General features: G+C 45.1%; 1 protein-coding gene across 1 annotated transcript; it reads right to left on the reverse strand.

Moving 5' to 3' along the window:
- Positions 1-12,558: 12,558 nt before the first annotated feature.
- Positions 12,559-13,648, reverse strand: LOC108612430 (myeloblastin-like). Its single transcript, XM_018005312.2, has 2 exons — positions 13,278-13,648; positions 12,559-13,221 (listed from the first exon to the last, which is right to left on the reverse strand). Exons 1-2 carry the CDS (start codon positions 13,514-13,516, stop codon positions 12,603-12,605), a joined length of 858 nt encoding a protein of 285 aa, XP_017860801.1. The 5' UTR covers positions 13,517-13,648; the 3' UTR covers positions 12,559-12,602.
- Positions 13,649-17,194: the final 3,546 nt, after the last annotated feature.

A 17,194-nucleotide genomic window follows, 5' to 3' on the forward strand; every position in this document is an offset into this window, starting at 1 on the left:
CAGCGGCCGCCCGCCCCCCGCGGACCGCACTGCACCCCACCCAGCCCATGGCAAAGAGTCAGCTAAAGAAAGTAACCCAGAGCCGAATGATATATCGATTTGTGCGCTGTTATTAAATGCTTTTGCACAGGAGAACATCGCCAACCTGAAGTAGCAGGCACATCAATTTCTGGTTAGCATCGACTCACGGATCGCTTGGATCTCTTTGGCCCGGGTCGAAACGCATAATTAATGCGAAAGCCAACGCACTTGAGCGGCTGTGGCGCATGCGTAAGGCGAACGAAGAGGTGCAGCCGCAGCAGCAGCCGCAGCAGCAATTGCAACAGTCGCAGCAGCAACATCAGCCAGAAGCAGCAACTGGAAACAGCTCCCCACGCAACTGTCTGCCCCTGTCTGCTCTCTCTCTCTCTCTCTCTCTCTCTTTCTCGGGCGAATTCCGGAATTTTTTAATAATTGCACTTGTTGCGCCAAAAAAAATAAATAAATTAGTAAAAAGAAACAACAAAAACAGAAAGAAGTCGAAAGAAAACAACACCAAGCGAACTGTGGAAGCCGGCTGTGGCCGCAGCCGAGTCCCCTAGTGCCTGTACCAATCCAAGTGCAAGTCCAGCGAGGCGACGATGAAGACGACAACGACAATGTCGACGCGGCGAAGATGACGCGGCAAGGCTGCAGCCTGCAGGTGCAACGAACGCATGGCCCAACTGCAGCGAGCAACGGCAACTGGGATGAGCAGCCGATGCGTCTGCGTGGTCATGCCACTATTTCCTTTGCCCGGCTCGAGTCCCTGCTGCCCAGGCTTGGGCCCAGTGAACGCCTCTGTGGCTGCTCCGTCAGCCGCTCCTCCACCGCCGCCACAGCCGCCGCCGCCGCTGGCTCTGCCGCTGCTGCTGCCACTGCCTGCTCGTTGGCGAGATAAATTATGTCGCTAATGCAAAGTGCTCCGCTTTATGCAGGCAGCCAGGCAGCCAGTCAGGCAGGCAGGCAGGCGAGCTGCCACGGAGGTGGCGGAGGATGAGGAAGACGATCCAGACGCAATGCGTTTGGCTTTTATCTCGCTTATTGGTTGGCATTTGCCGTGTTGAAGTCGTCGACGTCGTCTTCGTCTTAGTCTTGGACTGCGACTGGCTTCGGATCTGGGAGTAGGCGTAGGCCATATTAGCGGTACAACTTGCACAAAAAACAAACCCGCTGATAAAGCGACATCGTTAGGTTGGCGCTGTCTGCATTCGCTAATTACTGGACCCAGCACAACTCTCTGACGCGACGGCCGTTTGAGGCGTGGGAAAATGGGGAAAACTGCAATGCAAATGACCATTTCTGTCACAAAGCAACAGAATAACAGAAAGATAGAGACGCGGACAGATTGAGGAGAAGCATGAATCACATACACAGAAATAATGTATCATAATAAACTTGATATTTTCAACTTAAAGTCCCAGGAGTAAATAAAAATAAACATATAAATAATGCATAACACTAAACTGAATATTTTGAGCTAATGGATCTACAAGTTATAAATATAAATATATGTATTATATAAAATAATGTACTTTAAAGAAAAGCATGAATTACATTAGCCTCAATGGACAAGATAATTTTTAGTATTCAAATAAACACAGGATAATAAATTTAAATATTGGGTAGTCTAAAAAGTCTTTTCGTATTTGTAGTGAAACTTCAAATCATATTTTTTAATATTTATAATAAACTTTATTAAATCAAATATGCACCATTTTGGTCGGCCACCTTTTGCCATTTTTCCACTAGAGACATAATTCCATTCGTGTAAAACATTCGTGGTTTCTCTTTGAAAAACTGCTCCAAGTAATTTTCACAGGCTTCTCTTGAAGCCAACTTTACTCCATTAAGGGAGTTCTGCATTGACCGAAATAAATGGTAGTCCGAAGGTGCAAGGTCAGGGCTATATGGTGGATACATCAAAACTTCCCAGCCAAGCTCTCTCAGTTTTTGCCAGGTCATCAAAGATGTGTACGGTCAGGCGTTGTCCTGATGGAATACGATGCCCTTTCTTTTGATCAGTTCTGGCCGTTTTTTTTCGATTGCTTGCTTCAATCTCACCAGTTGTTCACAGTAAAGTGTCGAATCAATCGTTTGACCAGGCTGAAGCAGCTCATAGTGGATTATTCCTTTCCAATCCCACCAAACACACAGCATTACCTTTCGAGCCGTCAATCCTGACTTTGCGACCACTTGTTGAGCTTCACCACTCTTGCACCATGATCTTTTTCGCACATTATTGTCGTATTTGATCCATTTTTCGTCCCCTGTTACCATTCTCTTCAGAAATGGTTCGATTTCATTTCGTTTCAGCAAAGAATCGCAAATGTTAATTCTGTCCAATAAATTTTTCACAGACAATTCATGTGGTATCCATACATCGAGCTTCTTTTTGTAGCCAGCTTTTTCTAAATGGTTCAGAACCGTTTGATGATGAATGTTTAGTTCATTTGCGATGTCATGGCTGCTTATGTGACGGTCTTGGTCAATCCTTTCCATAATTTCATCGACTTTTTCAAAGATTGGTCGACCAGAGCGAGGTGCATCTTTCACATCGAAATTTTCAGAACGGAAGCGAGCGAACCATTGTTGTGCTACACGAACTGATAGAGCATCGTCACCGTAAACATCATAAATTTCATTAGTGGCTTGCGTGGCATTCTTCCCTTTTTATACCCTGAACCCATTGAAAATGGGAAATCAGGGTATAATGGTTTTGTGAAAAGTATGTAACAGGCAGAAGGAATCATCGCAGACCCCATAAAGTATATATATTCTTGATCAGGACGACGAGCTGAGTCGATATAGCCCTGTCCGTCTGTCCGTCCGTCCGTCCGTCCGTCCGTATGAGCAAAAGGATCTCAGAAGATATAAGAGCTAGAGAGCTGAAATTTGGCAAGCATACTCGTGTATACCATAGGCAGTACAAGTTTGCTTTATTTTTTCGATAACTCATCCGATAACTTTTTTATCGAGAATAATCGAAAAATCGACAATGTTTTTTCAGCTTATTTTGAACACTTTTAGACCTGGAGACTTCAAATTTGCGTTGTATATAAAGTTAATGGATACAAAGATTTTGTAATTTACAGATTTTGGATACCACGCCCCCTTCGCCCCCAATTTGTAAAAAACGCATTTCAAGTACTAGAGACTTGTGCTTTGAAATGTACACACATTTAAGCCATATGATTACGCTCTAAAAGTTTCATTAAGATCGTATGTCTACAAAAGAAATTATTCAACAAATAAATTCTCGTTATATTGCCCACACTGCAGTGCAGCCCAAGCGCAGCCGCTGCTAGCTGCGCAGTTTGCAAAGCGCGTGCTTATACGTGCATGTGTATGTATGTGTGCATAAAAGAAGTCCAGAATGATTAGAATATCAGTTTGGAGGGTTCAGGGTATCTCCTAGTCGAGCAGTCTCGACTGGAGCCTTCTTACTTGTTTATACAAAAATTTCAAAATATAGCGAATTTCATCATTATTTTTACTCATTTTTGAACAGCTGTAACTTTTTTCAAATTCTTTGAATTACATTTTTTTTTTTTTGGCAATCGAAGCTTAAAGTGCTACCAATCGAACACCATAATGTGCACATCATGTGATTTGTAGCACTGGAGATATATGACGCCAACGACATCTATTGGCAAAATACGAAAAAACTTTTTAGACTACCCAATATAAAATTCTTGCGAATTTAATATTGAAAACTATTGATTTGTAGGATTTATATAGATTCCTATTAAAACATCGATAAGCACGTTTAGAATAAATGAGATACATATGAATATATATTTTATTTAATTATGTATTTTATTTTATTTCCGATAACTAAAATGTTTTTATAATTTCTTAGTGTTTTTCTAAGTGTCCATAAATTTATATTATTTCAGTTTCAATTGCATCTTTGAATATTTTCTCTGGTTCGGGCCCCTTCGTTATTTAGAACTTAAAGACTTGAGCGTAATTTGAGCAGGTTTACCTGTGCCTCCTCATTTGGCTAAAGTCACGTTTTTCCTTTGGCTTTGGGTAGATTTTAATTAAAAATATTTATTCAGAATGAAAAACACTAGCAAACATGTGACTCGTGTGTCTTGTCGCTTGCCTGTTGCCTGTTTTCCATTGCCTGTTGTCTGTTGTATGTTCCCTGTTGTTTCTTGTTTACTTTCGCCATTGGCGACGAATTCACTGCTCGGGAAATTTGCTCAAATTAGCAACAACAAGTGCAGCAGCAGCAACAACAACAGCTAATAAAAACTCTGAAATGAGAAAAGCCAAACAAAACATTTTGCGCGACAGCAGCAGCACCAACAGCAACAACAACAGCAACAGCAACAAATGACAAGAAATAATAAAAATGAGAGCACGCTTTTTGGCTTTTTGGCTTTTGGGCCGTGCAGCTGTTACAAAATCTTTGCCGCTGGTGGCAGCCATTTTCTATTGCCATTTAGGTGAGATGTTGTTGCTGCTGCTGCTGCTGCTGTTGTTGTCACCATGTTGCCCCACATGAGCAACAAAAGGCGACAAGAAATTAATTTCATGCACAGCAACAAAAACGATAGCAACAAAAAATTCACAATTCAACGTGACATGGAAAATATTTGCGCTTTTCTTTAAATTTGCATACACTGCCATTGGGTATTACGATTTCCTCACCGAATTTGTGACCCAATAAATAGGACCTTACTTACCTTAATTGGTGTAAGTGAAGAGGAATATTAGCTTGGCTTTGTCTGCTTCAAATCGGCTTAGTTTGTCTGTTTGATATTGTTAGATGGATTATGAATAGATATCCGAATTCCGCGATATATGACGATGATTCTAATATCATCTGAAAGAGCTTGAAGATACTTAGTTTTTAGATAAGAAATTAGTTATATGGTATACCTGCTTGTTAGTATTCTCAGTTACTTGATTTTCCATATAGGAAATCTCTTAGTCAACTCGATTTTCCTTTACGCATATGTATTTTGTTTTTAGTGGGGGTTGCTCCACAGGCTTTGGGGTTGCAGCGCGTACCGTCGACTCTTCCACAAATTAGTTTACTTTTTGTGCTAGCAACTGACGCTAATTAGAGCGCGCCTCCGTCGCGGCCGTTGCGCGAATCGCCACCCGTCGGATTTTTCGCCACTTATTATATCATTTTTGTGGCGTATGCATTTGGCAAGGCGAAAGCAGACGGCATTTTGCGATTTTGTCACAGTAATTGGACATATTAATCTCTGTTCACATGCAACTCTTGCAACTTGCAGTTGCCGCCAGACAGGCCGCTAACCGGGCGGCGTCGGTGTCGGCCCCCAACAGTTGCCGCCCGTCCTCAGTCCGAAGTCCGCGGTCCCCGGTCCGCGGTCCGCAGTCTGATGTCTCATGTCGAGGCGTATTTGGGATGCCCAGACTGCCAATTTTTTATCGCCTTGTGTGATACAAATGCAGCAAATCTACATAAACGCTGTGAGAATACTTTGGTTGAATTGAGTTTGCTGCATTTGTGCTGAATTGTGAATGCAAAAGGAGATGAAATAATTCAGCAAAAGAAAAGTGCATATATAAAGTGATAATAGTTAAAAACATACAGCAGAATCTCAAATACAATTCAATATTGTGTACTTTGTGGAATATCTGTGGTGGTGGCATTGCTCAATCTAGACACCGCAATGATTTGTTGCTGAATTTTCTCTGCTCGCATGCCCACATAAATTATGAGCGAATTTTGAAAGCGATTGACTCCGCGCGGAGTCGCCGGCAATGCACATGAATCGCGATGACTTGTGGACTTGGTGCAATTTTCAAAACGAATTGCTAATGAAAATGTCATTTGAAATTGCGGCACGTACGCGGCCAGCAAAATGGGCAATTTGTTGCTCGTGCCGCGAGTGCAACAGCAGCTGCGGTTGGCCTGGGCCTGGCTTAGATCGGAGATTTGCGGCGGTGCAGGCCAGTGACAAAGGCCGATGTCGAGGCTACCCGCTCAGCGCCCTAAAAGGAGTCTTATCACCGCCACTGGAATCCCCCAGCCCCACTGCCTGCCCCTTTGCCCCTCCCAGCCAGTTTTCCACCATCAACTGTTGCCGCGTCGGCCGCGTCTCGTTAACTGCCAAACGTTTGGCCATTATCGCATTTGCATTCGCCGAGATGGCAAACAAAGTGTAAAATTATTTAATGCATGTGCTAAAGCTTGTCGAAAGGTGGAGATCCAACATAGGACTGGGCTGAGCTGCTGCTCGAGTAGGTGGACTTCAGCTGCTGCTGCTCCTGCCGACTGGGCTGGCAATTGATGCGCGCGCAGCGATATCATTTGGCATTTTTGTAGGTGTTGCTGATTGCTGCACGTAGCTGCCGCTGCCGCTGCCGCTGCCGCCGCTGCCTGCGCCGCTTCAATGTCCGCACTTGAAACTGAGCTTGTGGCAGCTGAGGCTGCAGCAGATGCGCCGTTGCGCCAGGCTCTTCTCAAATTCAATTTAGCTGGTGTTGTTGTTGCTTGTAATTTTGTTGCTGCAACAGATGCAATCAGCAGTTGAGTCAAAGGCAAAGCTATCGATATCAGTTGATGTTGCTGTTGCTGTTGCTGTTGCCGTTGCTGTTGCCGTTGCTGTTGCCATTGCTGCTGCAACGAGGCATGGACAGAGTCGAGTTAAAGGCAATCGTGCAACACGGCATGTTGCAGCTTGTTATTGCTTGATTGCCGCTAAAATTAAGTTGGCTATTGGTCGCAGCTCAGGTCCACCACCAACACCACCACCACCACTGCCACCACCGCCACCAACTGCAAATGATAAATCACTTAATTGCACAGCGAGCGCATAAAATGGAAATTGAGCGTGGTCAAGACATGACAAGGGGTTGCTCTTGTTGCTGTTGTACCTCTTGCTGTTGCTGTTATTATTGAGTGATTGGGCCGAGGGATGGCCGCCCGCATATCATCATAAGCTCTAATGACCGCTGCCCACACATTCTCTAGCGAGAGTCGCTGAAACCAAAGCCGATATCGAAATCAATGCCTGACAAATTGACACAATTGCCGCATGAGTCAATTGAAAAAGTTTCACACCATCATCATGCCGTTGATGATGACGTTGCTGCCGCTGTAGCTGTAGCTGTAGCTGTTGACTGTTTGCCACTTTATTTTATTGTTTCCCCAAAGGCAATACAGCAGCTACAACGGCAGCAGCCCGGCTCGCAAGTGAAATAAATCGCCAACTGGCAGCCACAATTCTAACAGCCAGCGTCACGCAATAGGCAAAGGCTGCTCCCCGCTCCCACCCCTCAGCAACAGCAACAACAGCAACGATAACAACAGCAACATCAATTAAACGAACAGCGAAACGAAAGCCGACTCGAATTCTATGCGGGTGTAAGTTGTCGCCTTTGTCGTTTTTGTTTTGTCATTGATTTCATTTCAATTTGATTGCAAATTGAAATCAATTGTCATCGTCGATACCCTTTTCTTTTATTTTCTGTTTGAGTTTGCTGCCTTCAATTGATTGTACATTGATTGCGCATAATTTGTGGCAGTCGCTCGCCCGATTTCATTCAAAATCAAATCGAGACCCAATCTGTTTTCTCGACTTTTATCTGAGTCTCTATCTCGACTGGGTTGGTGGCTTTTTCCAGTCTCACACGGCGATTGGCTTGTCTCACTGATTGCCAGCCGAGTCCGTAACTAATTTACTGTCTTTGCACCTGCTCGGCCAGTCGACTAATAAGCCTTATTAATAAGCAATTAAATATCGACTCTGACAGCCGAACAATCGACCCACGCAAATGAGCCAAAGCGAAACTCCAAATCAGCCGACGAGGAAAGGGGAAAATGGAAAGAGGAAAGCGGAAAGCGGAAAGCGGAAAGGGGAAGAGAGGCCATAGAGAAGACAACGATGAGGCTGGCGACTCAATTTAGCCAACTGAATGACTGATTAAAGCCCAGAGAAAGACAAGGGCGGAGAATTGCAGATAATGCGAAACAACGAAGTTTCAATACTCTCGCACAGTTTTACTAACATTGAATGTTTTGAATCAAATTGAAACTGAATATATTAAATATTGTCAAATATTGTTTGTTTTACTTGAATCATTTGGAATATTTTTAAGTATGATATGCAAATACAGCAATTAATTCTCCCAGTGCTGCAATTGAAACATATAAATATTTGATATTGATCGATTGATGGCGAATGCATTAAAGAGTGCTCAATGAGCGACGTGTAATACTCTTGTCAGCTCGTTAAGAGCCACAACTCGATCGGCACTTGCAAAAAGCGACATACGCAAATTAGCATTTCCCTTGTCTCAGCAGCAACAGTCGCCGGCAGAGCGACAGCACCAGCACCAACTGCAATGCCAGCGAGGGCAACAGCGAGAGAAACAGCAAGAGAAACAGCCAGAGAAACAGGCCCAATTCCAGAGTCGTCCGACTCATCATTAAAATGTGTGTCCGCTCGCCCAAAAACTTGATAGCGACATTGCCTCTCGTCCCCCGCCGAGTGCTGAGTGCGTCGACGTTGTCGTCAATGTCGCCACAAAGGAGCCGCCGCCGAGCTGAAAAATGCGAACAGGCTGCATACTCCCACTGTAGCAGACAGACGTAGACAGTAGACCGAAGACCGAAGACCGAAGACTGAATACTGAAGATGGAGCAAACTCTTCAGAATCTGCACCTGTCCTTTGCGCTTGTGCTTGTGCTTGTGCTTGTGCCTGTGTGCTGGGCACGTCATTTAAATTACATTAAATTGTTGCGCTGACAATGAAAGCGCTGCAAATAAATTCGTTAAAATAACTGCGTCAAAAACGCAGCCTCACAGCCTCACAGCCGCAGAGCTGCAGATTTGCTCTGGCCAAAGTGGAACAGTGAACGGGGGCAACAATCCCCGCCAGCAGCAACAGCAGCAATTTATGCGACCAAGACAGTAACTGTTGCTGCTGCTGCTGCTGCTGCGACTGTTGCTGCTGCCGTCGGGCATTTGATTTGCAACACAAACAATGACAACGGCAACAAATTTCATGAATGAAAGATTGTGCGGCCGCTGGACAGGAAGTGAGCTGCATAACGGACGCGGAGGTGGAAAGGATGTGGTTGCAGTTGCAGCCGTTGCTCTTGTTGATTGTTGTCTGTCGATAGGCGCGTTGTTTTGTCAGTGGGTTGCGCAAAAATGTTGCTCAATCAGCATGCATTATGCAGCTGATACCGGCCATTGGCCGTCGGCAACGAGGGTGGCTCCAGCAGTTGCGCGCACCGCAGCTCCAGCAAATGGCCACAAATTGCAGACTCGATCGCCAATTACGTGCTCGCAACTTGACATTGAGGCTGCTCCATATATGGCGAAGGCTGCCCATTTATATTGTAATTATGCTGCAGTCGGCGTTAATTTCATTGCCGCGCACGCACCTGCAAACAGTAGCTGCCAAAAGTTGCCGGACGGGGCCGCATGCTCCTGCCGGCAGTCCGACAGTCCGACAGCCCGACAGCTCGACAGCCCGGCAACCCTTTACCCTCTCGCGAATCATTTTAATTCAATTTACAAGTCGACTGAAATGTTCGGCCGGCTTCAATTGCTTTGAGGGTGCCAACTGGCATGGAATTTGTGAATGTGTTGTTGCTGTTGCTGTTACTTTGGCTGTGGTTGCTGTTGCTGCTGCTGCTGCCGCTGCCGCTGCTGATGCGGCTGGCTTTATTTTGGCACTGCTAAATTAAGATTCCATTAGCTGCCAACTCAGGCATCTTAGAAATGCATCGGAGAGGCAGCGATAAATCTCGCAAGTGTCAAATGCTGCAACAGTCGCTGGCATTGCCGCCGTCGCCGCCAGCAACATGCTCGCTAAGTGCCGCAACAATTCTCAATTCTCTCTAACAGCAGACGAGCAATTGAAACGTGTCGTAGACAATAAATTCCAAACTACAATAAATTATTGCTATAAATATTTCGCCAAAGGTTTTTCTCCCCTTAATCTGAGGCCAAAGTTTGAAGGCGTTGCTGCAGCAGCAGCCAGCAGCAGCCAGCAGCATCCAAAAAAACACCCAACTAGCTTCTTCTTCTTCTTCTTGTTCTTCTACGTCTTCTCCTCTATTCAGTTTCGACAAGTGACAGGCCAAAGTGACAGGCACTGCCAGGACAGGAGCAAAATTGAATTAGGAATTGAGAAAAAGTAAAGTGCAATTGTTGCCAGTTCATAGTGTTCCAGGGACAATGCCAATAAATCGCTCACACTTATGACAACGAGCAGATATGGAAAGATAGGGAGATAGCCAGAGAGCGGCACGCCGTAACTGCCAGCAACTGGGCACCAGGAGTTGGTCGAAACCGTAAGCCAATCCTTATAGAGTCAGCAAAATAAATCATCGCAGCCGCACAATGATGAAATTATTATTTATGCAGACTCGCTGCGACTGCGTGTGCTCCAGTTAAAGTTAAATTCACTTTTGCATACACTTACCTAAGAAGAGCTTGCTGATTATAGAAGAGCATTTGTAAGCATATGGGTTCGAAATATACTTCGGACAGGTTCTCTGAACAGATTGGAATGAAATTTGATAGATTTGTTTCATTACTTACTTCCAAACCATAAGATTCTTTATCAACCCCCATGATATTATAGAAATGTCAAATAAAATTTGATCAATTTGATTTCCTTACCTTTCTCTCCCTCTATCTCTCTCCTAGTCTTTATTCATTTCCTATTTTATTTTCTAAGCATTTATTGATATTTCATTTTCTCCATTTAGTTTATACTTTTTATATTACTTAACTATACTTAATTACATCTACGATTCCGGATTACCCCAATTGGCCTCATAATAATACTGAAATAGTTGAGGGCTTATCTTTAAGTTGACCAATATTTATTGAAAACGTATGTTACACAGTTTAGTGAGCTCTACGAAATCTGTTACCAGTCATTAATAAACAAAAATTTACCCTAATAAATTTTCAACTAAATAAGAGATAAAAGAAGTATCTCCTTGCTTTCTTATTTATGTATTGTTTGCATTCTGTTTTAATGGAGATATGTAATAGATGGGTGCTTAGAATTCCAGTGGGCTCAATCAATACTTGATATGGAAAGTGTCAGACGTGGAGTCAGGACTAGAATATTGCAATGGTCATGTAGCCTATTAATAAAACATTAATAATCACTAGTCTTGTATATTTCTAGTGTGTGTATATTTCTCTGACTTTTCTCGGAGTTCTTCTCGGACAAGAGGAAGTTTGAGATCTTACTGAAATTTCATCTGCAGTAAAGGGTATTTAGCTGTTGGTTGACTCTGGCAGCCCGTCTCATACGGCCGAACTTCAATTGCGACCTGTGGCAACCACTTGTTGCCGTGGCTGCCTTTGTCGCCATGAACTTATTGCATGCAACATTTACCGTATTAATAAATTATGAGTATTTATGTGCTGTCAGAAGTCGTGACGGCAGAGCGACACACAAAGTGATAAAATTAGCACAAAAATCTGTGCGTTTCGCAGTGCTTGGCGTTTCGGCTATTCGGGACAGACTCGTAAATAATGTATATGCGTGCGAGCTTATTGAATGTCTTCATAAGCGGGCGGGCAACAATTGGAAATTTATGCCCGCGACTTATATGGGCAACGGGCTGGACATGGAGCCACAGACAGACAGTCGGACAGTCGTACAGACGGACGGACGGACGGACGGACGTCCGTTCATAACTGTAACTGTAAGTGGTGCAGTCCGACCGATAGGAACAGGTGCAGGTGCACCCTGCTCGGACCGTCACTCAAGCAACATGTCCTGCAACAAGCCACAACAACAACAACAGCAACAACAACAATTACTACGGCAACAACTTGTCGCTTGACACTTGGCGCATTTGACACTCAACGCGCGCATTCACTTTAAATCTAAATTTACTGATATCTGCGTACAAAATAGTATCAACAGCGGCGACAGCAGCAACAACAGCAACAACCACACAAACAGCAACAGCAATAGCAATAACAACAACTGCTACAAGCCACAGACAACAACAGCAACAAGTCGGCCAGCATCGAGAAACGAACGACCTTAGAGGTAATAAACATAAATAACGCCATTGAAAGCGACGCAGGCGCAGCTGAGATCGGTCCAAGACTGAGTCTAAGATTGCAATGGACTTGGCGGGGCCGACAGAGACGGCAGAGACACAGCAAGAGGGAGACTTGTCCGGCCCGGCCTGGCCTGACTTGGCCAGCTTGTTACTTGTTACTTTGTTGGCCAAGAGACTTCGCCGCGATCGCCACTTGGAGCCGGGCTGGGGCTCGGCTCGGCTGTTGTCTATGGGCGGGCGTCACAAGAGCCGTCGAAGGTCAACAGATTGTCGGCCTGGTGTCTATTGGTGTCTCTCGATGGCAGCGGCTGCTTGCAATGCTTACAGTGGTTGCTGTGGTTGCAGTGGTTGCAGTGGCTGGGCAGGCGTACCCGCGATAATTGTTTCTTGTCCATTTGGCTATTTTGATTGCAACTAATGAACCCCTAATGAATAGGCAGCAGTCGAAAGCAATGGAATCTGTGAATGGGTTTTAAACAAGGCGCATTGAATCTAACAATTAGTTTAATACGAGGTGGTATTTAGGCAAACACGGTCCTTAAATCAATTCAAATAATCCTAGACTAAGCCATAGAATGAATGGTAGAGCCCTCTGGGCTCCCGAGAAGGCCTTCTGTATCCAGTCATTGTACGCAGCGATGGACACGAATAGGGCAGGATAGCGGCGACTGCACATGGCATCACGCATGTAAATGCCCGCCAGGTGGCCGCCGCAGAAGAGCGGCCCACCTGGATCGCCCCCACAAACGTTCTGCGAGGCGTCGGGCAAGGCCGTGGCGCAGAGCCAATGGGTCCTGTAGAAGCCCGGAAATAGGCTGAGGCAAAACTTTTGTGGCTGCAGCTGCAGGGTGCGTGGGCTCAAGAGTCCTGCAAGGGATTCATTGGTCTCCGCGCGCTCCCAGCCAAAGCGAGTGCACCTCAGGTATCCAGAGGACGGGAGAGTGGCGAGACTCGCGATGCCCAGGTTGAATGTAAGATTCAGTTCGAGGGTGTCCTGGTCCCGAATCCGGAGCAAAGCCAAGTCCAGGTTGTGTATGATGCCTGAACTTGCCCTTGGGTACACCGACTGCACGTGCATGAGGCGAGCGTGCTCCGTGGGCTTCTGTCGATTGGGTGCTCCAGCGATGATCAGCAGCTCGTCGGGATGCATGACGCGTCTGCAGCGAGAGCCAAAGCATTCAAGCGAGCGCAGCATATAATCAAGGGTACTTACGATCTGTTATAAATGCAGTGTGTGGTGGTAAGCACAAAGATGGGCGCCACGATTGTGCCCACGCAGACGTGGTTGGTGCCAAAGTAGCGGGATCTGGGCAGCTTCGTCTGTATGGACACTATATACCTGGCCTGAGGATGGCTGCTGGGCTCCGCTGTCTCATCTTGGTCATGCGGCAAATAGTAGGTGGACACACCAAGTGCTATAAGCGAGCAGATGAGCACAATCTGCAGATGCATTACACTGTAAACAGCCTTGATCACTGCTGCCAAGCCTACTCGGACTCTGTCTGCCAGGCGAGCCCAGTCGCTTTCAGTCTGACGAAATGTCAACAAAGGCAACAAGTCTATCTCGATCCAGATAGCTGGCAGACTGACTGACTGACTGGTTGGCTGGTTGGCTGGTTGGCTGGATGGCTGGATGACTGCCTGACACCCACATGGCTGGGCAATAAGCACACAATTTGCATAAGCTGCTCAAGCAGACAGCGGACGGCAGACAGCCAAGAGCCAACAGCCAGCAGCCAACAGGCAACAGCCAACAGCTAGCAACAGGTAAGCCGGGTCATGGCAGCCCGCAGCGGTTGCGGGAGTCAGAGTCAGGCAACATCTTCAGTCTGCCACACTTTTGCAGCTGCGTTGCACAGATAAACAGAGAGGAGGGGAGGAGGCAGATTGGATGAGTGAAGAGAATTGCACGACAAGCCGGTATTGCAATACCCTTGCGACTGTGACTAGATGGCTCATAATTATATATACATTTTATTTAATATTTATTTTTTATTTTTCAGCTATGAGCTACAAAGATTATAAAGCCCTGAGGTCATTATTACTAAGCTATATAATTTACTTTAATTAACAAAAATGACGATGATTTTAAACATAAATTAAAGTTTTTTATTTATTCATTTAATTTATTCATTTATATTGAATGTATATTTCTTATATATTTTACATACCATTTATATGTATATAATATTCATTTATCATCCTAAAATACATACATAGTTAGACTTAACAAACCCAAGGTTACAATGTAAAGGTATAAATTACAGGAAATGTTAAAGCAGGCGTAAAAGTTCCTCTTTAATAAATTGTTGATTTTAGTTTTATTTTATAACAACATCAAATGCTAAAACAGGCGTAAGAGCTTAGCTTCAGTTAATTAATAATTTTCATTAAACAATAAATAGAATAAAAGAATAAATTCAAAGAGCAAAGCTGAGGTTTCCTGTAAAGTTCACAGATTCATGGCAAACTTCTTGGTCAATGGGATCCGAGCATATGTAGAATAATCAGAAAACAAAGAGAAAATGGAAAATGGTGTAAAATAAAAGGAATTACCTGTGCTCTGGGGGTTCAGCTCAGCGCACAAGACATAATAAAAATCTCTTTTATGGCACTTAAGTGTTTTGTGTGCGGATTGTGGGTAGCATTTTGCCTTGGATGCTGGATGTTGGATGTTGGATGTTGGATGCTGGATGCCGGAGCTGCTGCTGCTGCTAGCTAGCTAGCTAACCCCTTCGCCTGCCCGGTTGCTGGCCACGATTTATGCGAGTTGGGCCAAAGTAAATTGAGCATAAAAAAGAGCCAACTCTGCGCTGCATTTGATGATGAAGTGCTCAAAATAATGCGAGCCACGAAAATTTACTAAGTGCAAGCGGTGAATTTATTAGACAAAACTTTGCTGTTTACGAGCTGTTGCTGCACGCTTATCAAGCCGCATCAACTGGCTAACTTATGGCCCCAGTTGGGTAACAGGTGCAGCCTCCGACCACGCTTAGATCTCGCTGTTGGACTTGAGCCAGGGTCCGGTCAGCTCGGTAGCCGCTGCCTGCGGTCAAACAAACTTTTTAAGTTCAAATCACGAAGGAAAGGTGCGCTCCCACGATGCTGGTGCAAATTACACACATGTACACTCACACACGCACACACACATATGCTGCAGTGTATGTATTTGCTTACACAAGAGTTGTGAGAGGCAGCGGCAACTGGCAACATTCAAATCCCATCAGCCACGCATGCAATCATCATGATCATTATGAGCGGAAATGCAGGAAAAGTAGGAGGTTTTTAACAGCCACCGAACGACCAGCCAACAGCCACCAGCCACCAGCCAACAGCCAGCAGTCAGCAACGACCACCGACCGACTGAGAGACCGACGCTTTTTTGTCTCTGGCAAGTTGGCATCCTGTTCCAATCGCATTCGCACCGTTCATTCTCTTGGCGGCGGCACTGCCACCATGGGCATAAAAAGGCGCACAAAACTTTGCGGCATGCAAAAAGTGGCGACGCCGCCAACGCCGCAGCGGCAGCTGAAGGCAGCGAAAGGCGGCTGAAGGCGACTGAAGGCGGCTGAGGGCAGGGGAGCGCAGCAGCGGCATTTTATGTCGCCAGCAACAACAGCAAATGACTTTAATTGCATTTCTCGGCGCACTTTTTGCCTCACAACCAAAGCCGCAGCCCCAACTTCTGTCGCCATCTCAGTCTCAGCCTCAGCCTCAGTCGCTGTCGCCGTCGCCGTCGCAGTTAGCTAGAACAGACAATGCGGCGGCGTTGCAACATTAACTAAAATTAGCGGCGTGGCGGCAGAGTTACTTTTTGTTGTTGCTCTGTGCGATAATCTTGATATAAATAATAATTAAATGGATTAGCGGGCAATCGACAAAGCATTAGACGCTGATGCCGCAGCACCTCGCGCGCAGTAGCTGCCACTGCAGTCGCAACGCCTCGAGAGATCAGCGCTGCAGATTGGCCTAAGCAAACAAAGGCCAAACGCAAGCCAACACTTAGAGCACGGCAAGGCGGGAGGGCGGCAAGGAAGCGAACCAGGTGAGTGCACGCTCAATTAATTAATGGTAACCATGAAAGAGCCCGAAAAGACTTTACCTATGCCGCTGAGACGACAAGAGCAACAGCAACAGGGGCTGCGACTGCGACCGAGACGTCGACTGCGACGTCGACAGCTGCTGCGCTGCGGCTGCGGCTACGGCTGAGAGATCACTATCGAAAGTACATTTTACATGCGTGTAGTTAACATACAAAGCGACCGTTCACACGGCCAAGCCGCAGTCAGGCAGTCAGGCAGTCCAACAACCAGTTGAATGGTCCAACAATCCCCAATTCCAATCGAATCGAATCTCAATCTCGCCTGCACATGCGCAACTTTTTGGCAATTGGTTAAGCCAATGCCTTTCCATTTTTTGTATACCCTTTTCAGCCGCAAGTCCACACTGACTTTCATCTAAAGCCTGACACTTCTGATCACTGATCCGATCTGATCAATGGGGCACGATGCCTGACTCTCTAATGACTGAATTATAAAACTAGTCAAGCCTTAGCTGCTGGCCTTTTCAATGATATATAGATTCATAATAATTAAATTATAATAATTTTAGTAATTAAATAAACACACATGATTCAGGGCTCATGACTTCGAATTGTCTTTATAGTTGCCTTTATATTAATAATAATACTGAATAGTTTATAGTAAAAAGCATAATTGAAACTATAACAAATATAATTCTCAAGGACTTAAAATTGCTATAATTACTGTGAAAACATAATGCAAAATATGAATTAGAATTAAAAAACAAATAAATATATTAAATATTCATGTCTTAATAAGAGGATAAGTCTCAACTTATTCATTCCGTAAGCAGATTTCGAAAAGTGTCTGAAGTCATGGGAATCATATGATAGCCAAGCCCAAGCGATACTTGGTCTATCAACCTCCCAGAGTGCGCATTTGAGCGTCGACTTGCCCATGCCAACATTTTCTGTAGCCATTTTAGTAAACACCTTTCGCCAAGTTGGGGGGCTTCTTCTGCTGCTGTTGCTGTTGTTGCTGTTGCTGTTGTTGTCGGTGTGAGAATTTGCTTAATGAATTTCTTTAGCTTTATCGCTTAATTTGTGTG

The sequence above is a fragment of the Drosophila arizonae genome, chromosome 4 (assembly GCF_054131065.1).
Source record: "Drosophila arizonae isolate 15081-1271.41 chromosome 4, UAZ_ARI_1.0, whole genome shotgun sequence".
NCBI classification, from domain to species: domain Eukaryota; kingdom Metazoa; phylum Arthropoda; class Insecta; order Diptera; family Drosophilidae; genus Drosophila; species Drosophila arizonae.

What these genes read in the sequence shown, in the direction of transcription:
- LOC108612430 (XM_018005312.2), bottom strand. Translation starts at nt 13,516, where the DNA reads ATGCATCTGCAGATTGTGCTCATCTGCTCGCTTATAGCACTTGGTGTG. An exon ending in CACTGCATTTATAACAGATC is followed by an intron (nt 13,222 to 13,277) that starts GTAAGTACCCTT and finishes CTCTCGCTGCAG; the next exon opens with ACGCGTCATGCATCCCGACG.